Source organism: Lithobates pipiens, unplaced genomic scaffold (genome assembly GCF_037356315.1).
Source record: "Lithobates pipiens isolate NorthernLeopardFrog02 unplaced genomic scaffold, aLitPip1_a1.2 Scaffold_25, whole genome shotgun sequence".
NCBI classification, from domain to species: domain Eukaryota; kingdom Metazoa; phylum Chordata; class Amphibia; order Anura; family Ranidae; genus Lithobates; species Lithobates pipiens.
In genome coordinates, this window is record NW_027507787.1 from 206459348 (window position 1) to 206483583 (window position 24236).

General features: G+C 43.8%; 1 protein-coding gene across 4 annotated transcripts in view; it reads right to left on the bottom strand.

Annotated features, from left to right (window-relative positions):
* Positions 1–24236, bottom strand: part of UROS (uroporphyrinogen III synthase) — a 77067-nt gene that overhangs the window by 21007 nt on the left and 31824 nt on the right. For all 4 annotated transcript variants that reach the window (XM_077455508.1, XM_077455505.1, XM_077455507.1 and 1 more), the window contains exons 5-6: positions 12187–12261; positions 3060–3134 (exon numbers count right to left, since the gene is read on the bottom strand). In XM_077455508.1, coding sequence (XP_077311634.1) covers positions 3060–3134; positions 12187–12261 — 150 coding nt within the window. The remainder of the gene's footprint in view (positions 1–3059; positions 3135–12186; positions 12262–24236) is intronic.

The window sequence follows — 24236 nt, forward strand, 5'->3', positions numbered from 1 at the left end:
CGGTCCTTGTACCAATGACACTGGCTGGGAAGGGATTAACATCAGGGGTGATCAAAGGGTTAACTGTGTGGCTAGCCTATTTTTTTGTAGTCTGTGTGCTGCTTTTACTAGGGAAAGACATGGATCATTGTCCCTGCTTTGCAGAAACACAGGATCCATGCCTTCCTTACTGACAGAATGGGAATCTGCCTTGTTTACGCAGGCAGACTGCTGTTCTGCCTCTGTACCAAATGATCATTTGGTGCCAGCAAACATCGAGTTCACTGTACCCGCTGATTGGCTCCCGCTGTGTATAATAATCACAGCCAAATTTAAAGCATACCTCTCAACTGTCCCTGATTTCGAGGGACTGTCCCGGATTTGGAACGTCCCTCTGTCCCTCTTTACTCCTCATTTGTCCCTCATTTTGGTCTGATCTATATAATAGTTGTACATAAAATACACTTTTTATCTTTCAAAAAGTGTTTTCCAGTGTTAAACCTTTCATCCAATTTCTAAATTTCTGCATTTGTATATATGAAAAGCCAATATAAAGGAATAGTAGTGGTAAAAAAAAAAAAAAGCGCTTGGGTTGAACTCATAATTATTTTGTATAATTCTCCTTTAAGGGGGTGTAGCAGGGGGTAGGTCCTATCCCTACATACTTTTGTTATAATAGGCGCCCCTCGTTCCCGTCTCAAAAAGTTGGAAGATATGTTAAAGAGGAACTGCAGCCTGCTCACATAATTTGTAATAATAACATCTTTGCCATTCTGAACCTTCCCTCCAACCACTTTCACTATTATTTTATATATACTGTGAGTCTATACTGGCTGCAACAATTTTAACTGTGGGCAGCTGAAGCTGCTGCCTGTTCACTTCCTGGATTTACACAGAGGCACACCTCCAGCTCTGCGGCTCTCATTGGCTCTCTTAAGACTCACACCCCCCCTCCCTTTCTAGCAAGCTCTCACAAGAGAGTGGAAGAGAGAGCTGTGTATGATGTCATAAGCCTAGGCTAATGACCAGACAAGAAACAGGAAGTGGGCTGTATAAGGTATTTTACTGGCAGAAAAAAAAAAGATATATATATCTATATGTTTTACTATCCAAAGTTAAAACAACAATTGCAGAAGATTTAAATGGAAAGTTGAAAAAATGACTGAAGGCCTGCTTTAACCCTGTTCCGTGCTGCTATTTAAAATTATTATTATTTTTTTTTTTAAATGGCTCATGCACAGATGCGCTGCCAGTCTCTTCCAGGCATTTGGGAGATGGCAGAGACTAGCTGTGCTTCTGCAACCAGCTTCTGGTGGATGGGCACTGTAGTACCCAATGGCATTCGTGTGTGTGTGCTCACATCCACTACATGTGTGCACATGCATGGCAAACTCGCAGCTTAGTAGCCCGAGGAGGCAGCAGGGCCAGGCATGGGCTGGAAACTCAGAATTGCTGCCTTACAGCAAAAAAAGCAAAACAGTTAAAAATATAAGAACATTTTTTTTTTTTTAAGATTTGTGTAAGAGTGTGAGAGGGGTGAAGTAATGCATTTTTTTTGTTTAGGAGAGTTATGTTCCACTTTAAAAAAGGAACATTGGGACTGGTTACCTATTTTGTCTATAGTTGCACAGGAATTAAAACAATTTTCGCAAAGGCCAAATATTTATCTAAAATGAAAGCCTTGTCTATTTCGAAAAAAATAGATAATATAGTTACTGCTGACCAAAAGGCCCAAAATAAAAAAAAAATAAGAGATATACAAGTGCGAGCGCTAAAGTGGTTAAAAAGCTATAGAATCTCTCCAGCATGAGGATAGGTGGGCAAAGAATTTATTCAAAATTTTAGAAGGAAGACAACACTCTCTATTCCCCGGTAGGAGCAGAAGAAAGACATCAATGAACGTTTCAGTTACTCTTTAATAAAAACCACGCCACGCAAGAAAGAAGACTTGAAAAGCGCGTTTTCTTGTGTTTACTTAGAACTAGATAGATTTTTTCATCATCCCGTTTCCCCAAGATGCTGAATTTCCATCGAAAGTACATAAAAGCACTTTCTTCCCTCTTCAGCCGTCTTTGAAGTCTGTAGGTGGAAGAGAGGGAGAGACACTAGGAGGTCTATGCTACACCATGCCCAATATGAATGAAGGAATCTGGACCAGAAAGTAAAGCAGTTCTAAAGGACTTGATGAGGCTTGTGTGTGCAGAAGTGTTCAGCTTTTTTCTTTTTTTTTTTCTTTTTAAGGCTAGCTGCTTTGGTGCAGAATTAACACTCATTCTGTTATCTACAGTCAAGCTTGCTATGGGCATACACTTCAGAGATCGTCAAGGTTAAAATATACAGGTATAAAAATCGTGCCCAAACCTTCCACAACAGATGGGCCCTGGGACACATGACCACATCTCCTTCCTCTCCTTTTACTAAACATATACCACCCCACCAGCCATGAGGCATCAGTGGCAGCTGGTGCTCAAAAGTTTGGGGAGGGGAGGCGGCAAACAAACCTGTCCCCCCCTTTCCTGATTGGCCAGGAGAAGCAGGAAGACATTAGCAAATATTAATTCGCTAATGTCACACAAGTGGGTGGGCTCCTGCACCCCGAGCCCACCCTTTTTGAAGCCAATTAGAGCCCCAGGCTCTAATCACGTGCTTCTGAAAAAAACACATTGAAATCCATGTGTCCGGTGCTCTGCATGGCGATTGGGGGCTGGGCGCATGGATTGGGGGGGGGGGGGAGCACCCCACGGCATGCTCACTGGTGCTAATTATTATTATTATTATTATACACGATTTATATAGCGCCAACAGTTTACGCAGCGCTTTACAATGTATGGGGGGGGGGAGGGGGCAACACAATTACAGTACAATACAAAAAGGTACCGGAGGGCCCTGCTCGTAGAGCTTACATCTATGTGGTTACTCGTCCCACATTTCTCTGGTTACCTTGACCCCAACATACACTGCAAAATGTTACATAAGAAACTGAAAGAAAAAGATAACGCTTTTAAGTCAAACATGGGTTATTATTATTTTATTTTTTTGGGCAAATGCACAGAAGACGAAACACAGTGACAACAACCTACTTGAGCAGATGTGGTCTGCCAGCTTTTCTGCATTGCCAGATGTCTCCCCTTCTGAAGACAGGCCAAGGTCCTCCACTGGAACACACAAGAGTATATATCAGGTCAAAATAAAATAAAAAAGAAAACCATGTTCAGTACATCTGCCAAATACATATATACAGTATCTCACAAAATTTTTGTAAATATTTTATTCTATATTTTAATGTGACAACACTGAAGAAATGACACTTTGCTACAATGTAAAGTAGTGAGTGTACAGCTTGTATAACAGTGGAAATTTACTGCCCCCTCAAAATAACTCAACACACAGCCATTAATGTCTAAACTGCTGGCAGCAAAAGTGAGTACACCCCTAAGTGAAAATGTCCAAATTGGGATCTAAAAAAAAAAAATTTTTGTTCTACATAAAGATGGCCTAAGCTATAAGAACATGGCCAAGACCCTGAAACAGCAGTTTAACAGGACAGGTTTTACTCAGAACAGGCCTCGCCATGGTCGACCAAAGAAGTTGCGTGCACATGTTCAGCGTCATATCCAGAGGTTGTCTTTGAGAAATAGACGTATGAGTGCTGCCAGCATTGCTGCACAGGTTAAAGGGGTGGGGGGTCAATCTCAGGCCATATGCCGCACACTGCATCAAATTGTTCTGCATGGCTGTCATCCCAGAAGGAAGCCTCTTCTAAAGATGATGCACAAGAAAGCCCACAAACAGCTTTCTAATGACAAGCAGACTAAGGATGTGGATTACTGGAACCATGTCCTGTGGTCTAATGAGACCAAGACAAACTTATTTGGTTCAGATGGTATCAAGCATGTGTGGTGGGAACCAGGTGAGGAGTACAAAGACAAGTGTGTTTTGCCTACAGTCAAGCATGGTGGTGGGAGTGTCATGGTCTGGGACTGCATGAGTGCTGCCAGAACTGGGGAGCTACAGTTCATTGAGGGAACCATGAATGCCAACATGTTCTGTGACATACTGAAGCAGAGCATGATCCCCTCCCTTCCCCTCCCGGAGACTGGGCCACAGGGCAGTATTCCAACATGATAACCCCAAACGCACCTCCAAGATGACCACTGCCTTGCTAAAGAAGCTAAGCCAAGCATGTCTCCACACCTAAACCCTATTGAGCATCTGTGGGGCATCCGCAAATGGAAGGTGGAGGAGTGCAAGGTCTCTAACATACACCAGCTCCAGTGGCAACCTGTGAATCTCTGGTGAACTCCATGCCCAAGAGCGTTAAGGCAGTGCTGGAAAGTATTGGTGGGCCCAATTTGGACATTTACCCCTAGGGGTGTAATCATTTTTGTTGGCAGCAGTTTAGACATTAATGGCTGTGTGTTGAGTTATTTTGAGGGGACAGCAAATTTACACTGTTATACAAGCTGTACACTCACTACTTTACATTACATTCAGTGTTGTCACAATATATGATATAATAAAATATTTACAAAAATGTGAGGGGTGTACTCACTTTTGTGAGATACTGTATTTTCCCATATATAAAATGCTGCAGGTATATAAAAAAACAAAAAAATAAAAAACACAAAAAAAAAAAACCCACAGCCCACCAGATGGATGGTGACGGCGTGAACAAGAGCAGAGAGGAACTAGAAAATAAGCGAGGAGAAAGAAGAGAAAGGAAAAAAACCTCAGAGAAGTGGCTCATAGACAAGAGAAAGGGGAGGGTCTGGAAGGGGGTAACTCGGACTCGGAAGCCCCAAAGGGAGCAATCATACAAGGCCCAAACAGGTCGGTTGGAGTAAGGGGAACTCCTAAGAGATCCATGGTATCCTTGGCATGTGAATCATTCACAATACTGGACATTTGCTCATGAAGCATCATCATTTTAAGGTCCGTTTGGCATGGACCATAGGATGAGTACATGGATTAAAAACTGGCTACAAGGGCGATTTCAGAGGGTGATGATAAATAGGGAGTACTCGGAATGGTCAGGGGTGGGTAGTGGGGTCCCCCAGGGTTCTGTACTGGGACCAAACCTATTTAATTTGTTCATAAACGACCTGGAGGATGGGGTAAACAGTTCAATCTCTGTATTTGCGGACGATACTAAGCTAAGCAGGGCAATAACTTCTCAGCAGGATGTGGAAACCTTGCAAAAAGATCTGAACAAATTAATGGGGTGAGCAACTACATGGCAAATTCATTTCAATGTAGAAAAATTTTAAATAATGCATTTGGGTGGCAAAAATATGAATGCGATCTATACATTGGGGGAATTTAGGATGGAAAAGGACCTGGGGGTCCTAGTAGATGATAGGCTCAGCCACGGGATGCAATACCAATCTGCTGCTAACAAAGCAAACAGAATATTGGCATTAAAAAGGGGATTAATTCCAGAGATAAAACGATAATTCTCCTGCTCTACAAGACTCTGGTCCGGCCGCACCTAGTGTATGCGGTCCAGTTCTGGGCACCAGTCCTCAGGAAGGATGTACTGGAAATGGAGCGAGTACAAAGAAGGGCAACAAAGCTAATAAAGGGTCCGGAGGATGTTAGTTATGAGGAAAGGTTGTGAGCACTGAACTTATTCTCTCTGGAGAAGAAACGCTTGAGAGGGGATATAATTTCAATATACAAATACCATACTGGTGACCCCACAATAGGGATACAACTTTTTAGTGGAAGGTAGTTTAACAAGACTCGTGGCCACACATTAAAATTAGAAGAAAAGGGGTTTAATCTCAAACTACGTAGAGGATTCTTTACTGTACAGTGGCAAGGATGTGGAATTCCCTTCCACAGGCAGTGGTCTCAGCAGGGAGCATCGATTGTTTCAAGAAACTATTAGATAAGCACCTGAACGACCACAACATACAGGGATATACAAGGTAATATAGACATCTAATCACACACATAGGTTGGACTTGATGGTCTTTTTTCGATCTCACCTACTATGTAACTATGGCGAGCTGAATTTCTTTTAACATGCGCAAAGCAAGTTTTGGGAATCCCAGTCTGGACATTTTTACCTGATGCAGTGTCCGTCGCTTAGTTGCGGGCGATGGGCACAAGTGCACCACCCAGCCCCGATGCCAGTGGCAGGGCCGTGCACCGAGAGGTACTTCCATTTCGGGTAGTAGCCACCCAGGGACAAATGCTTAGAACCCAGACTGCTTGCATTCTAGGCATTTGTCCTTGGGCACATTCTGCCTTAAGCATACATACCTCTAGCTGCACCGTCCAGTAGCACCAGTTGTCCCAAGTTACCCCTGAGATAGGCTTTACATCCATTTTACATTTCTAGAAAAATTTGAATCGCCTTGATTGCTATGGAGACAACGCAGATGGTTCTTATTGCAGACACTCAAACAAGTCTGACTACCACACAAGAGTCACACTGCGACCCAGGGCTGACCATCTGTCATCAGTGGCATTCAGATTGTTCAACATTGCTTCCAAAAGTGCTCCACATATGACCAGCGTTCCTGATGGGCCCTTGAGCAGTTACACGACGCTTAGGAGACGATTAACTAAAATAAGGAGATGCTATCATTTCTAATCATCGCCATTTCAGCCGAGCGCACTTTACACAAGGCAGAGGAAAATAAAACATTAAGCTGCAGCTTATCAGACAGGAGGAGATTGACATCTGCTTCTGTTTAAATATTTAGAAGATTGTAATTAGCCAACAATTAAAACTTGTTCAAGAGAAAAAACATCTCAGATAGCGTGATGATGAAGGTAATTTAAATGCTACTCATTGCAATGAACTCCGATAGAGACATGGCTGCATTAAAGATTCATTTGATGAGAGAGTAATGACGCCATAGATCAGAATACGCCGCTACAGAGATTAACAAGCCCTTTCATTTCAAAAGCGTGAACAAGGTGTATTCACTAACATGGGCTAGAGATAAGAAGGAATCCGGACAAACCTTTCACTATGTTAAGGCAGGCCTCATTCAGACAGGCGCTGACACCAATGGGATTTAAAATTATTAAAATTTACACTGTTGATATATAAATAACGATTGTACATATTTTTTGACAGCAAATTCATCTCCCGAGGAAGACTTTGACCACACATGTTGAAACGCGTTGGTAATAAGCATTTTAAATATTGATAAATATTGTTGCATGATTACAATACTGTAAAATCGAATATTTACACATATCTCTGACCGGAGCTCATATTTTAAGTATTTATGTGTGCTTATAACTTGTTACAATTTCTAATAAAATCCTTTTAAATAAATCGAATGACTTTATCTCTGCTGTGGAAAAATCCCGCTGGGGGAGACTTTTCCATATTGGGCGCTTGTCATGGTTATGCAGTGATCTTCCTCTGGTTGCTTACCTCCCCTCATGTGTTCTGACTAAGAGGCCAGCCACTTCCACCTGGTGGGTTTTATAACCTCTCCTCTAAGCATGGCTCCACCCCAGGCCCTATCAGGGAACCCTATATTAACCTGTGCACTGCAAGCCAGCGGTGCTGATCAACCATTGTGTATCCATTGTGTGTTTGGCTTCCTGTTTCCTGCTTGCCGTGTGCTCTAGGTTGGACTCTGTTACCGACCTTGGCATGTTCTCAACGATTCCTGTCTGCTTGTGACCTTGACCTTTTGCATGTCCCTGACCATCCCTGTCTGCCTGTGACCCTGAACCTTTGGCGTGTACTCTGTTGTTCGTGTCTGCTAGTTGCCCTGACCTCTGCCGTATCCCCTTACTATCCTTGTTGTTCCAGCCTGCTGCTTCCTTCTCCTGTAGTCTACTGTGAGCGTGAGCTGCGAGACCCTAGGGGCCACGACCTGGAGCCAGACTGCAGCGCAGTCCATCCTCACCACTGGAGGCTCTGGCGAACACCCGCTGGCTCTTAGACTCTGCGCCCTGGGGAAGCTATGCTCCAGCTCACATTGGGATCTGTGTTCGTGATCCTGTAGACCTGGGTACAATCCGCAGCAGTCAGTCCTAAGGTTTTTTTGTTGTTTATTGTTTCCGATCAAGTTTTTGTTTGTATGAAAATCATCCGAAAATGGTACACATTAAACGAAAACCATTTGTTCTGTTCCCGTCCGAAATTTTTTTTTAGGGAGTTTGTCCCTTCAGGAATTTTCGTATGAAAAATCGGCTGTCAAAAGTTGTGTACACACTATACGAAAGTTCCTCAGACGAAAATTTTCCCCCGATTTTCTTATAGTGTGTATGAGTTTTTAGTGTCTACAGGTGCATTTGTGTCCATGGGTAGGCAGTAGCTACATGGAGACAGCTGCTCATCCCAATTTGACAGCCATGAGTGTGCCTGTGCGGCTGTCAAATTGGGATGGACAGCACCTATAGACATGAATGATCTGCCAGCACGTAGAATCGAAGACAGCTGAAGCCGCTTAAACAAGGCGCTCATTCATGAACTGCGGATTCCAGTACCCATTGGAATGAGTCCATACAACCACTACAGCCCCAATGAAAAGGAAGATATGGAGATAAATTAAAGTGGTTGTTAACCCACCAATGTATCTTTACATAATCCTTTCAGTTTTTTAATGTAAAGGCCCCCTTGTGACTGTTCTTTATAAAAATAATGCTGTATATAACGTGTGAACAGAGCGCTGACCTGTGCTCATTGACTCGCTGCCTATCTCCTCTTTCGGATGCAGTGGGCGGGGCCAGGGATCCACCCCTGACGTCGGTCAGGAGGGGAGGAGGAGAGTAGCGGCCCCGTCCATTGCATCTGTTGGGCTGAGAGAGGAGATAGGCGGCGGATCAATCAGCGAAGATCAGCGCTCAGTAAACAAGGTATATACAGCATTATTTTTATAATCGGACACTCTCCTGTCTCAGGGTCCAGCGATGCGGGGGATCGAAGCCCCGTTCGTCTCCCCCTCCACTCGGCGCCTTGGCATTTTAACTGTGGGTACCCGGCTGTGGCTTCACAGCTGGGCACCCACTGCGCATGAGCGAGCCGCGCGCCGTGACTAGCCACGCAATCATCTGGGACCTGTCACGTGTCCCAGATGATTGCCTAGAGGGAGGGGGGAGAGGCGATCTCCCTTCTTGTGCTGAGTAAAGTGACATCAGGAGCCCGGGCGCTGAAGGAGCCAGATTTTGAGGGACCACATAGCAACAGGCATATTAAGGTAAGTAAAATGCACATTAATGCCATTTTTTTTGGGTGGAACTCCACTTTAACAAATGCTTAATTAGAACAAATGGCTAACACTTTTTTTTATAATATTATATATATATATATATATATATATATATATATATATATATATATATATATATATATATATATATTCAGCGATGTCATTCTTGGATAGAAAGTATGTTGATATAGTAATACCTCGGATTGCAAGTAACGTGGTTAATACGCGTATCGCAATACGAGCTATTATTTTTTCAAAATCCTGACTCGGTTTGCAAGCGTTGTCTCGCAAAACGAGCAGGCTTCAAGCCTCTAGGTGTGCAGTACCGCATTTGGCCAGAGGTGCGGGGGTGCCGGTGACGCTCGGAAACAGTTCCCGTTCCTGAGCCTCTCTGAGTGTTTCCGAGTGCATCCGAGCTTTGGGGAAACTCGCTTTGATATACGAGTGCTTTGGGTTACAAGCATTCTTCTGGAACAAATTATGCTCGTAATCCAAGGTTACGCTGTACCACTGAATACCTTTCTCCCCTTTTAATGCCCATAAGATAATAGAAAGTATTCTGTAGTTCACAGAGGTAACTTAAAGCTAAACTCCAGGCAAATATAAAAGGCACAAGATAATGCACACTGGGAAAAGTAGCACAAGGAGCCATTTAGTTTATGTGCGAACAGGAAGCATGCTGGTAGAAGAGAGCAGAGTGACAGAGAGATGAGCTTGCACTGTCTAGTCACAGGCTGGGGGTGGTTCCAGGACAACCTGGCCCCAGAGGAAGTGGGTTGAATGATGTTGGCCATCAGATTAGGGGCATCTAGTGGCATAAAAATAGTATTGCGAGTGAAAATTGCAGTTATCTGGGGACCGGTTATCATGGAGGCAGGAAGATGCATACGGTACATAAAAGCTGGCAAATATTTTAAACCTTCCTCAATTTATAAAACAAAATATTTTTGTTCCTGAGAGATTTCCCATCTTGACAGGAAGTGAGTAAAATGTGTCCAAGGGGGCCATAGTCCACAAATGAGAATGACAGATCCCCACTTTGCAAAAAAAAATCAAAATCAAAAAAAAAATCAGGCTTTAAAAGGAGTCAATATATTCTTGGAGCTGGGATTGTAAAATGTAAACTGAGGGAATAATTGTCACTCAAACTATAGAAGAAAACAAAAAAGGCCAAAAAAGGAAAACTTGAATAAAATAGTATAACCCAAAGTCAGTCTGTTGGAAATGTTCAGCAAATCTGCCATTATGCAGTGGGAAAACTAGCATGGGCCTAGGATCCAGAGAAATGGCTAAGAAATGTGATATTGTAAGGCAAGTCACTGATATTAGATCATTTTATCTTTTTTATTTTTGCCTATTCTGTTCTACAGGTTCTTGAACCATCCTTTGTAGCCAGTGAGAGATGATAACATTTCCCTTTATTGCTATGTGCGATAGCCGTCTAAAGCAGGTATGCACATCTAAAACTCAGACCTTTAAATGGGACCCCCAAAATGTGGGGTCCCCAGTTATTAGAAATAGAATAGAATAGTTATCTAGAGTTATTCCTCTAGATTTTTTGTTTGGAAATATTTTATTGCAGGATTTCAGAAAAAAATGCCACATTGATACCCAAGCAAGCTGTTCCATTGTTTACGCAAGGATGGTGTTCTTAGGGTCATAGTCAGCATTTTTCTTCCGCCAAACACGGAGTCCCCCTCCTTAAGAAGGCACATGTACAGTCATGCCAATGAACATCTAAATGATTCAGAGAAGGATTGGGAGAAAGTGCTGTGGTCAGATGAGACCAAAATTGAATTCTTTATTATCCTCGACTTGCCATGTTTGGAGGAAGAAAAATGCTGACTAATGCCCCGTACACACGGTCGGATTTTTCAACGGAAAATGTTCGATGTGAGCTTTTTAATCGGAAATTCGGACCATGTGTAGGCTCCATCGGACATTTTCCATCGGAATTTCCGTCACACAAAATTTGAGTTCTGGATCTCAAATTTTCCGTCAACAAAATCTGTTGTCAGAAATTCCGATCGTGTGTACACAATTCCAACGCACAAAGTTTCACGCATGCTCGGAATCAAGCAGAAGAGCCGCACTGGCTATTGAACTTAATTTTTCTCGGCGTGTTGTACGTCACTGTGTTCTAGACGTTCGCAATTTCTGACCAACTTTGTGTGACTGTGTGTATGCAAGACAAGTTTGAGCCAACATCCATCAGAAAGAATCCATGGATTTTGTTGTTGGAATGTCCGATCAATGTCAGATCGCGTGTACGGGGCATAAGAATATCATCCCTACAGTCAAGCACGAAGGTGGAAATAATATGCTTTGGGGCTGTTTCTCTGCTAAAGGTACAGGCCGGCTTTGTCGCATTGGGGGGGGCAATGGACGGGGTCATGTATTGTAAAATCTTGGAAGAGGACCTTCTTCCCTCAGCCAGAACACTAAAGATGGGTCTTCCATCATGACAATGAAACATACCACCAGGATTTAGAGAAGATCTCTAGAGAAAATCCCTCCTGAGATGTGTGCAAACCTGGTCACCAACTACAAGAAAAGTCTTACCTCTGTGCTTTCCAACAAGGGTTTCTCCACCAAGTACTAAGTCATGTTTTGCTTGGGGATGAAAAACTTATTTTACTCACTGAACTGCAATTTAAATTTATAGCATTTGCTTTATGTGGGTTTTTTCTGGATTTTTGGTTGATATTCTGTCTCTATCATTTAAAATATACCTATAAAAAAAAAAAAACATTATAGACCCTTAATTTCTTTGTAAGTGAGCAAACTTACAAAATCTGCAGGGGATCAAATAATTATTTTCCCATTGTATTATCTGATAATAAAATAAATTTGTGTATTACATCTTTCAAGACTGCATGCCTAATAAAGCTGTATCCTTGTTTAATGTATTCAAAAGTTAATTAAAACCAATTACAACAAAAAAATGCAGACATGGAAAATAACAGAATGCCAATTCTGAACCCCACCCAGCGGTCCGTGGATGGTGTTGGGAACTTACCCAAGGAAGCCGTTGCTTTGCCAACTACATAGACAGGTTTGGAATTCCATTTGTTTTTCAAAGAACACTCCCAAGCTGGAAAGATGCAAAACCAGGAAACACATCAGCAAAGACAAATCCAGATAAACAAATAAATTATATGTGCGGCATTCTCATCATACATTGCTTATCATAGACAGAAAAAGGCTCTGTCCATGTAGAGCTATATAGCTAGATATATATATATTTTTTTAAGTGCCAACATTTTTGTCCATTGTGAAAGAGAATTTCAGAATTAATCTCACAGGAAGTGACAAGGACTCTGCATTTTTGGTAAAGCGCGATCTGCTAATTTCTGTACTTGCCGAAAATGTCTTTAGCTCAAAAAATAAAAAACTGAATGCAAGCAGCACATTTAGTGACTGGTAAACTGCAATATTTTACATTTTTGTTCTTGGGTTTAAGTATGCTTTAAAGCGGAGCTCCACCCAAAAGTGGAGGTTCGGCCTTAAAGACTCCTCCCCAGATCCTCTTGAAGAAATGGCACTTTTGAGGAGCGGGGGGAGGGGGAGTGGATACCCATATTTTACGGGTAGCTGCTCCCACTTCCACTCCAACCGCCTAAGCGATCGGAATGGCAGTTCTCCTCCCTTCCCCCTGCAGTCCTCTGGGACACTGACAGGTCCCAGAAGACTGCAAAATACAGCGGGTGAAACTGACTGGGGTGAGCACACCGCTGGGTCGTGGGACAGGTGAGTGGTTGTTTTTTTAAAGTTCTTGTAGCTGCTGATAAAAAGAATTCACAGGAGACTGGAACTCCTCATTAAAGAGGAACTGCAGTCTGCTCACATAATTTGTAATAAAAACATCTTTGCCATTCTAAAGATTCCCTCCAACCACTTTGTATATTATTTTATATATACTGCGATTCTGTACTTGCCAAATATGCTGCAGAAATCTCCCTCCACTGAGTCTGGCTGCAACCATTTTAACTGTGGGCAGCTGAACATGCTGCCTGTTCACTTTCTGGATTTACACAGACCCATCTCCAGCTCTCATTGGCCCACTTATGACTCATCCCCTCCCTCTCTCCATGGCAAAAAAAATGTTTTACTATCCAAAAGTTAAAACAACAAGGGCAGAAGATTTAATAAATGGAAACATAAAAAAAAAGGCTGAAATTCTGCTTTAATGTCACCAAAACAGAATGTCCAGGGAAATCGTCCCATCAGGCACACAAAAAGCAATACAATTCTGTATTTTATTTATTTTTTTTTTTTTTTTAGCCATATCCAAAAAGATAAAGAATTATATATATATATATATATATATATATATATATATATATATATATATATATATATATATATATATATATATATATATATATATATATACACACACACACATATTTTTTTTAATATGTGTATATATATATTATATGCCTAGAGTTCTACTTTAATTTAAAAAAGATGAATATGTGATGTCAGGCCTTGCAATCAGTGAGCAGACCTATCTGTGGCCAGACGCTGTCGCTTGCAATCTGAGTCTTGTTGTCGCACTGACAAGCAAATTTGCATAAATGCAAAATCATGGAATCTTATTTTCATTTTCACCTCAATGTTCTTCACCTCTGCAATTCAATGCATTTTAATGGTTTATCTTCCCCTCCTCCGGTGTAATTATCTAAAAGGTACCTCTTCCCCTTTTGCCGAGTTAATGCTTTTTTATTGGTAATAAAGAAGGAAAAAATAAATACAAATGCCAGGGGCTAATTTTGTGCAAAGGTTTCTAATAACCTTCTACAACATATTAGCAATGATTAAAGATTTCACGGTGTGTGATTTTTCAGCTTAAAAATCAAAGCCCTAATTAAAAATCTAAATGAGACGGCAATATTACATTTTCCGAGGAGGTTAATTTACAATAATTTCTTGAGTGGGACACTCTAATTGAAAACAAAATGCTGTTATCTTTATTTAATTAGAAGCTGACATCACAGGCTTATTGGAAATGTCACCATAGGCAGTACAAATCGGCATTAGACAACAGAGTTTATGGGAAAGGGACTTCTTCCCCGACACAATTTACATAATGGCAAGTCCCGCAATTATGAACGGGATCTAGTGGGATTTATGTACTCGGGTCACAAATATCATCACCACGTTTGTATAGATTGACGCCCAGCTGCAGCTCATCCATGCAACCTTGGTTACTATGTAACAATAATGGTGCAAGTGGTATTATCTGCGCTGTGGCGTAGAATTTAAATATAAAAGTGAGTCTGTTGACACGAAAGGTAGTATAGCAAAAACTTCAGATCGCAAATGTGAAAACAATAGTATAGCACCTAAATATGCAATGAATACATTATAATACAGTAGAAAACCTTGTAAGGCATGTAAGTTGATGCAAAAATAGAAAACATAAAGGCCAAAAATAGCAAAATAAAGTCCCACAATGTGTGATCGGTAAAAAACAAAAAAAAACAAAGCCAGTGCTCGTGAAGATGCTTCTCTAAAGGTGCTCCACTGACCAGCCAGCAACACTGAGTGAATTAAAAACTCACCAAAGCAAATAGCTACCGTTACAGCAGCAAATGCACTTAATGCCCCGTACACACAAGCGGAATTCCGCTCAAGCTTGGCTTGCATACACACAAGTTCAATGCTTCCGAGCATGCGTCAAATTGTTTCCGAGCATATGTATGAATTTTGCACATCAGAATTGCTACAGACGATTGGAATTTCCGATCGAAAAACTTTTTCTGGCAAAAGTCCAATGGAGCATACACGCGGTCGCATTTTCCGACCAAAAGCCCTAATCGGTCTTTTGCTGGCCAAATTTCCGATCGTGTGTACACGGCGTTAGCAAACATGGAAGTCCCACAGGAACCACTGTGGTATGTGAATTCCAACAGCATCTCCTCATCTGGGGGCAGAGATTTTGGTGCGGACGTAATGCCGTTGTGTGATCCTGGGTCGGCTCGGCTCCGTTTTCTATGCAAGTTTTGACTAGATTCACTGTTCTGAACTGTATGTTGCTTTTACATGTTTGATAATAAAACCTACTGCACTATTGGAATTTTCCGTGGGCTCCTGGTGAGCTTTATTTACCCTTAGTTGGAAGCACATGCAGAGATGCCATTGTAGTTAAAGGGGTTGTAAAGGTAAATAAAAAAATAAAATAAAACTAAAAAAATAACAAACATGTCTATACTTACCTACTTTGTGCAATGGAATCACACAGAGTGGCCGGGAACCTCCTCTTTTCGGGTCCCCCGCCAGCGCTCCCGGCCCCTCCTCTCTGGCCAGTGCTCCCATGGGAAGCTGCTTCCCATGGGGGCACTTGTGTGTGCTCACACCCGAGTCCTGCTACTGCAGCAGAACTCGGCCCCACCCCCTGCTTCCTTGTCACTGGCTTTGATTGACAGCACTGGGAGCCAATGGCTCTCGATGTCCCAGCAAAGCCAGTGAGACCAGGGAGGGGAGAAAACATCTGCAGACATGCATGGTGCTGGATCAAATGAGGTCTCAGGTAAGTAAAGGGGGGCTATGGGGACAATGCTGACACCTAAACATTCTTTACCTTAATGCAAGCACTCCTCACCCCCTTACATGTCCCATTTGGCATTTTTTTTTGGGGGGGGGGGCTACCTAGTTTTGACAGATACCCAGCTCCCACGTCTACTCTCGCCACCTAGACGACTCCTCCTCTGCCCCTCCCTCCCTGAAGATTGCCCGGCCACAGAGAAGGTGCAAGCTGTCACAGCAGTGCCAGTGCCACGGAAAGGGAGAGGAGCAAAGCTTGGGGCGGTCGCTTTGCTGGATCGTGGGACAGCTGAGTGTCTGTTTATTAAAAGTCAGCAGCTACACTTTTTGTAGCTGCTGACTTTTAATAAACTTAAAGACAACTGGAACTCTGCTTTAAAGTAAAAAGCGTTTAGACTTTATAACCCTTTTAACATACCACAGTTTTTTTCTGCACAATTTTTTTTGTATTCAATTATTTTTTCATAGATGCATAGTTGATTTACACACCTTACAAGGTTTTCTACTGTATTACAATATATTCATTGCATACTTAGGCGCTACAATATTGTTTTTACATATAAAAATAATAGTACTTCAATGGCCACTCTTTCTATTATACATCAATACACGAGATTCAGGATGTCAGACCCACACTTCTAATGGTCTATAAAACTTGTGTTACATTACAGCCCCCTGTTAATCAGTTTTCCAGGCAATTGGCCTGTGCTCATCTTCCTTTCCCTAGCTCTTTGGTCAGTCTCAAGCTCCAGGTAGCTGGTTTTGACAGGAATCCAGTCCCCCACTTCTGGTCAGATCTCTGCAGCAATCCAAGCGGAAGTTCGGCCTTCCCCCCTCCTTTCCCTGCAGCCTTCTGGGACATGTCACAGGTCCTTAGGCTTTCACATTGGAGTGAGAGGAGAGGCGCTTTGCAGGTGCTATTTTTTTTTTTTTTCACCTGTAAAGATCCTCAGTGTAAAAGCAGCCTAAGGCTCGGTTCACACAGGGGCGGCACGACTTGCAGCGCCGCGACCTGCACACGATCAGCGGCGACTTGCAAAACGACTTCTGTATAGAAGTCAATGCAAGTCGTCTGAAGTCGCCCCAAAAATAGTACAGGAACCTTTTTTCTAAGTCGGAGCGACTTGAGTCGCTCCTATTAGAATGGTTCCATAGTAGAGAACGGAGCGCGCCTTGTCAGGCGACGAAGTCGCCTGGACAAGTCGCCCCTGTGTGAACCGAGCCTTAGTATGCTGACACCGAGGACCAAAGCCCAGCGAAGAAACCTGCCGGGTGAGGACATAGCTGGATCCTGGGACAGGTAAGTGTCCTATTATTACAGTATTTGTAGCTACTGACTTTAAATTTTTCCAAAAAAAGACTAAACAACCACTCAAAACATGCTTACAGTAAAATCGGACCCAAACTATTATAGTTTTCAAAATGAATTGACTAATGCAGAGATCTGAATATTCAGTTTTAACATTTTTATAATTGTGTAGGCTTGTTTTTACAGTATTTTAGTTTGGTCCCTTATTTAGATTTGCTTAGGCTTTACTATTTTGTCATACAGGTTCACTTTAAGCACCCCCCCCCCCCCCACCGAATATACTTTTTATTTTAAAAAATTGGATGTTATTTACCCACTAGACCTCGAGTCTAAATAATATATCCCCACCTTCCAGTAATATACACAATACAGTTAATACTGCGCTTGTTTGTCAATTAGTACAAACTGCGATGCTCAGTTTTTTGGCACCAACATTTGCTCTCCTGCATGAACATGAAGTGGAACCCCTGGGGCTATATGGAGACAAAAACTCTTCCCAGTGATGTGTGCTGATGTTTTGTTTTTGTTTTTTTTTATTCCTGAAAGAGTCACGGAGCTCGGCCAGCTGAGACTAGATGCCAGAACAGAGAATAATGAATTATCATGCCCAGTTAGATCAAGGGTCTTTTAGCGCTGGTGACCGTGAAAGTGAGAAGAAAGCCCACAATTCCGAGAAAGGTTTTCACACCAATTCACTTCACAGTGTGGGCTAATTGTCTGCCGAAAACACCACCTATGCCTACAAACAGTTGGCAAAACGCCACTTATGTGCACAGACATCAGCCAAGGAAGCATGGGATGGTTCAATGATAAAAATTGATATTAAATATTTATATGCATCTTGAATTCTGCAGAATCCACAACCAGATATCAGTAACAAAGTGATGGCCTCTGCTCCCACCTATAACTGGCCTTCACAGCAAGGAACACATGGAAGGGCAAAACGCATGAAAGACAAAACCAGAGAACATTCCCAGCTAAACTCACCAACCAGTTTGCTGACCAACCAAATGAACCTGTCCAACAGTCTGTATTAGAAACAGGGGTTTAGTTAGCACACATTTGCAAATGCATGCGCAAGCTGCAAGTCCTCCTTACGGCACCCTGTGTTTCTTGCAGTCCTAACACTGCTGAATTTATGAGCATCTCCATAGTGGAAGCACATGCATTCTATTGGATAGATGAGGGGCAGGTGGGCCTAGAGGTAGCCCAGTCCTCTTTTTTTTTTTTGTAAATTTTTATTTATTAACAGTTTTATCAACACACACAGTACAACACACATATACCAACCCCCCCCCCCCCCCTTAATCCCCTGTGCAGCCTTCCGACCAATACTAAATCACAGTCCATATTTCCAACTATAACAAATATTACATGTCTAAGACATCCATAACAGTACCATCCAACCCGCATACAGAAAAATATCATACTCATATCCCTCCCCCGCCCAACATAGCAAGCCTGAAATCAAAAACCCAGCCCCAACACAATGGATTAATTCACAGTACCATTAGCATCTAGCCAACATTGCCACACTTTCTCAAATTTTTTAGGGCATCCCCTGCTCAAGTAAGTAGCTTTATACATTGGTAGCGACTTGTTAATTATACTTTTCCAGAATGACACCGTGGGTGGCTCTGGACTCTTCCAACACAACAGAATAGCCTTACGGGCATAGAACAAAGAAAGAGAAATCATAATTCTTTGTGCCCTTCTGGGCGCCAACTCCTCCACCAGCCCGAGTAAACAGATCGCTACCGTAACAGGAATCGGCACCGAAAGCACCGTCTGTATAGTGTGAGTCACCCCCTTCCAGAATACCTGTATCTGCTGGCACCGCCAGAACACATGGTCGAAGTCAGCATTATTGTCCGGGCAGCGCCAGCACACCGCCGCATCCGTGCCATATATCCCAGCTATCCTTGCCGGGGTATAGTACACCCTGTGTAAAAGCTTAAATTGAATGAGCCTATCTCTGGCTGATACTAGCGTCTTAAATGGGTAATCCCACATATCATCCCAATCCTCCCCCCCCGAAATCCGTAACCAATGCACTCCATGTGTCTCTACACTTTGTAAGCATTTTAGGCCTTTCCACAAAAAGTTCTTTATAAACTGCAGAGAGGGGTTTTATCAGGTCCTCCTTTCGCAGCATGAGCCCAGTCCTCTTTAAAGGCACAGACGCTCATAAATTCTGTAGTTTTAAGACTGCAAGCAATACACAGGGTGCCATGAAGAGGCCCTGCAGCTTACGCATGCGCTTGCAAATGTGTGCTAACTAAACCCCTCTTTTTAACGCAGACTGTTGGACAGGTTACTTCGGTTGGTCAGCAGACTGGTTGGTGAGTTGAGCTGGGAATGTTCTCTGGTTTTGTCTTTCATGCGTTTGCCCTTTCATGTGCTCCTTGCTGTGAAGGACAGTTATAAGTAGGGGGCAGGGCCATCTCTTTGTTACTGACGTAATTTAGTCAGGAGACACACTGGGCACCTTTGCTGCCTTTGTTCTATGTGCTGGGTGTCCAGTGTGCCCCCTGTGCCTTTGAGGACTGGGTTACCTCCAGGCCCACCTGCCCCTCATCTATCCATTAGAATTATATGCTTCCACTGTGGAGATGCTCATAAATTCAATAATGTTAGGACTGCAAACAACACAAAGAGTGCCATGAAGAGGCATTGCAGCTTACTGATGCATTTGCAAATGTGTGCTAACTAAACCCGTTTTTAACGCAGACTGTTGGACAGCTTTCTTCTCAGAATGAACTCAGTTTCCTGAGAACTGGTACCCAGAACTGGACAGCATACTCTAGGTGTGGCCAGACCAGAGTCTTGTAGAGCCGGAGAATTATCGTTTTATTTCTGGAGTTGATCCCCTTTTTAATGCCAATATTGTTTGCTTTGTTAGCAGCAGCTTTGCATGCCGTGGCTGAGCCTATCATCTACTAGGACCCCCAGGTCCTTTTCCACCCTAGATTCCCCCAGCGGTTCTCTACCCAGTGTATTGATTGCATTCATATTTTTGCAACCCAAATGCATTATTTTACATTTTTTTTAGGTTTACATTGAAGCTCATTTGCCACGTAGTTACCCACCCCATTAATTTGTTCAGATCTTTTTGCAAGGTTTTCATATCCTGCGAGAAGTTATTGCCCTGCTTAGCTTAGCATTGTCCGCAAATACAGAGATTGAGCTGTTTACCCCATCCTCCAGAGTCACCTACACAGGGAGGTAGTAGAGCCTAAAACTTTTGGAGGGAAAAGGTGTTGGGGTTGCACACTGTGCATAGCGCACTCCTAAACCCTGCACTCTGTACACAGCATACCATTGAACCCTGCCCTCTGTAAGTAACGCAATCCTGAACCCTGCGCTCTGTACATAACCCATCTCAAAACCCTACACTCTGTACATGGCACACCCCTGAACTCTGCACGCTGTACATAATGCACTCCTGAACTCTGTGCATAGGGCACCCCTGTAACTGCACTCTGTATATAGCATAACCTGAACTCTGTACTTTTTTACATAGTGCACCCCAGATACAACCAGCCTTTTGAGGACAACCATACTGCTGATGAGGCCCACAATGAAATTGAGTTTGACACCCCAGTAATAAATAAATCGAAGCATTGTTTGAAATTAGAAGCACTACATTTATCAAGTCAGTTAGGGAAGCCATAAAAAGAGGACAGTCTGATATCTTCCTTTTCCTGAGTTATCTCACGCATACATATGGATTCCGAAAAATTCAAGATGAATATCAGTATGTAATACAATTTATATTATTGGACCGTACTTTGCTTCCTTGGCTGATGTCTGTTAACATAAGTGGAGTATTGGATTAATAGGAGCACCTTGCCAAGTGTTTGTAGACACAGGCTGTGTTTGCAGCAGACAATCATCCCACAATGTGAAATGAGTCAGTGTGAAAACAGTTCTCTGTGAATTGTTGGCTTTCCTCTCAATTTCAATCACTAGATGTAAAGACCCTTGATCTAACTAGGCATAAACATTCATGGTTAGGGACATCACGCACTGTACTAGCATTCAGTCCCAGCTAGGCAAGCTATGTAAATGGTGATCTGGGTACTACTGTGGTTTGTAATTCAGAGATTATGATTTCTGTTCCCACCAGGGACATTATAGAAACATAGAAGAGTAATGGCAGAAAAATGCCATCAAGTGTCACGTACCTGATGGTCGAGCCTGGAATGCAGGGAGCGGCCCCTCGTATCCCCTGGCTATTGAACCCCTGAAGGTGGAGACAGGTATTCAACAGTCCAGAGGGCACAAGTGCCTGGTAGACGGTATTGGTCCGGGAGGTCAGCTGGGCACAGATAACAGGCTGGTATAGCGGATGGTGCTTGACTGTCGCTGGCAGGCACAAGTGCGGGAACTGGCTGGTGAGCAGATGCTCCGTAATGCAGGAACTCAGGTAGGTAGCAGGAACAGCGGAGTCAGACACAGGCCGGGTCAGCAGGAGACGATCAGCAAGGTACAAAGGGATGAGGCAGAAAACGTGGTCAAACAGGCAGAGGTCGTAGGCAGGCAGCAATCGATCAGAGTCAAGGAACAAGCCGGATGTCAGGAATCAGATAACAGGTTCGGATACAAACAGTACGGATCACGGACACGCTGTAGACTGGACAGCACAGATGGAAGGGAGCCAATGACTAAAGAAGGCTTCAGGGCGCCAAGCGAACGTACGACGGGTCAGCGCGCCCTCGCACGTAGACGTGCACCCGTTCGTGACCTACGTGTGCGCGTGTGCGCGTTCGTGTCGACGCGAGTGCGTTCGTTAGCTTTGACGTGCGTTGACGGGAAACGACGGACTCTCCACGACAGGTTCCGACGGGTAAGGTTTCTATGTCTAGTCGAGACGTTAGGGCGATCGTGACATTGCCCCCCCCCAAGGGGCAGCCCCCGGATGCCCAACCGAGCCCACTTGTTCGGGTGAGAATTCTTGAAGGCGCGGATAAGTCTCTTGGCATGAATATTAGCCTCTGGCTCCCAGGAATTCTCCTCGGGTCCGTAGCCCTTCCACTTAACTAAGAATTGGACCTGGTTTCCTCTTTTCCTACAGTCCAGGATGGCCTCAACTTCGAACTCAATCTCTCCATCGACCAACACAGGTTCCGGAGGGCAGGAGGTCCTGTCAGAGAAAGGATCCTCAACTGCAGGCTTGAGGAGCGATACGTGGAACACCGGGTGAATTCGGAAAGACTTAGGGAGTTCCAACTCAAATGCCACGTCATTTAGTTTCCTTTTGATCGGGAAGGGACTCAGGAATTTTGGACCCAATTTCTTGGAGGGACAGGATAACTTGAGATTTAAGGTGGACAGCCAGACCCTATCCCCGGTCTTGAGATCCAGCTCCCCTCTTCTTCTTCTGTCGAAGACTTTCTTATTATGTTCCTGCGACTTAGTCAAGGTTTCCTGTAAGAGTTTATTATTCCCTTCAAAGAAAGCAAGTCTCTTCTGAAGCGCTGGTACCGGGCATTCAGGAAGATCGCCAGACAAGAACAACGGATGGTACCCGAAATTTGCATAAAAAGGGGACTGTTTGGTGGCTGAATGGACTGAATTATTGTAGGCGAACTCGGCCATAGGTAGCAGGGAGACCCAATCGTCTTGTGAGAAGGACGAGAAGCAACGCAGGTACTGCTCTAAGGTCTGATTCGTCCTCTCGGTCTGACCGTTGGTCTGCGGATGGTAGGCTGAGGACATGCAGAGGTCGATCTTCAGAGTTGCACAGAGTGCCTTCCAAAATCTAGATGTGAACTGCACCCCCCTGTCAGACGTGATATTGGCGGGAATGCCATGAAGTCTTATAACTTCCTTTATGAAGACGTTAGCTGTCTCCGCGGCAGAGGGAGTGCCCTCCATGGGCAAGAAATGAGCCATCTTCGTGAGCCTGTCGACTACGACGAAGATCGCTGTATGGTTCTCCGAAGGGGGGAGTTCGACGATAAAATCCATGGAGATCATTCTCCATGGTCTATCAGGAACAGGTAGAGGTCTTAGTAAGCCCCAGGCTCTGGACTTGTTGCCCTTACTCCGAATGCAGGTCGTGCAGGCCTGTACGTAACTCTTGCAGTCGTTCTTCATCCGCGGCCACCAGAAGTTACGCCTGAGTAATTCTAATGTTTTGAATGTTCCAAAGTGGCCAGCCATGGGATGGTCATGACAGGAAGCCAGAACCAAGGTCCGAACTGTCTGGGGGACGAAGATCCTGTTCCCATGCCACATAAGATCATCGCTGGAGGACAGCGGAATACCGGGTGGAGGTGAGGCGCCTCTGGAAGCCTGTTTAACTTGAGAGACCACATCTCCTTGGAGTAAGAGGAAGTTTCCAGCAGAAAGGATGGTGTCACTGAGAGGTGGATCTTCCGGCTGGCTAAACATACGAGATAAAGCATCTGGCTTCGTGTTCTTGGATCCGGGGCGGAAGGTTATGTGGAATACGAGCCTTGAGAAAAAGAGTGCCCACCTGGCTTGACGAGGCTTCAACCTTTTAGCTGTCTTCAGATATTCGAGGTTTTTGTGATCTGTATAAATCAGGATTGGGTGGATAGCCCCTTCTAGCAGATAGCGCCACTCCTCCAGTGCCGACTTAATTGCCAGTAGCTCACGGTCGCCCACGTCGTAGTTTCTCTCGGCTTCGGATAGTTTGCGGGAGAAGAACGCAACTGGGTGGAGTACGGACTTGGGTCCCTGCCTCTGGGACAGCACAGCTCCGACTGCCACCTCCGAAGCGTCAACCTCGAGAGTGTATGGCAGGGTAGGATCAGGATGTTTCAGAATCGAAGCTGAAATGAATAGCTTTTTCAGGGTTTCGAAGGCCTCTTGTGCCTCAGGTGTCCAGCGGAACTTGGTGCCCAGCTTGGTTAGCCCGGTAATGGGGGCGATGATGGAGGAGAATCCCTTTATAAATTTGCGATAGAAATTCGCGAAGCCCACAAACCGCTGAACTCCTTTTCTATCGGATGGGGCAGGCCAGTCCTGGATTGCAGTTATCTTCTGGGGATCCATCTCGACCCCTCGAATCGAGATAATCAGACCAAGGAACTGGATACTCTCCTTCTCGAAAACGAATTTTTCAGGCTTGGCATACAGGCCGTGAGAGCGGAGGCGAGTCAGGACCTTCTTGACATGTTCTCTGTGGGTGGCTAAAGTGGAGGAAAAGATTAGTATATCATCCAAATAAATGATAACAA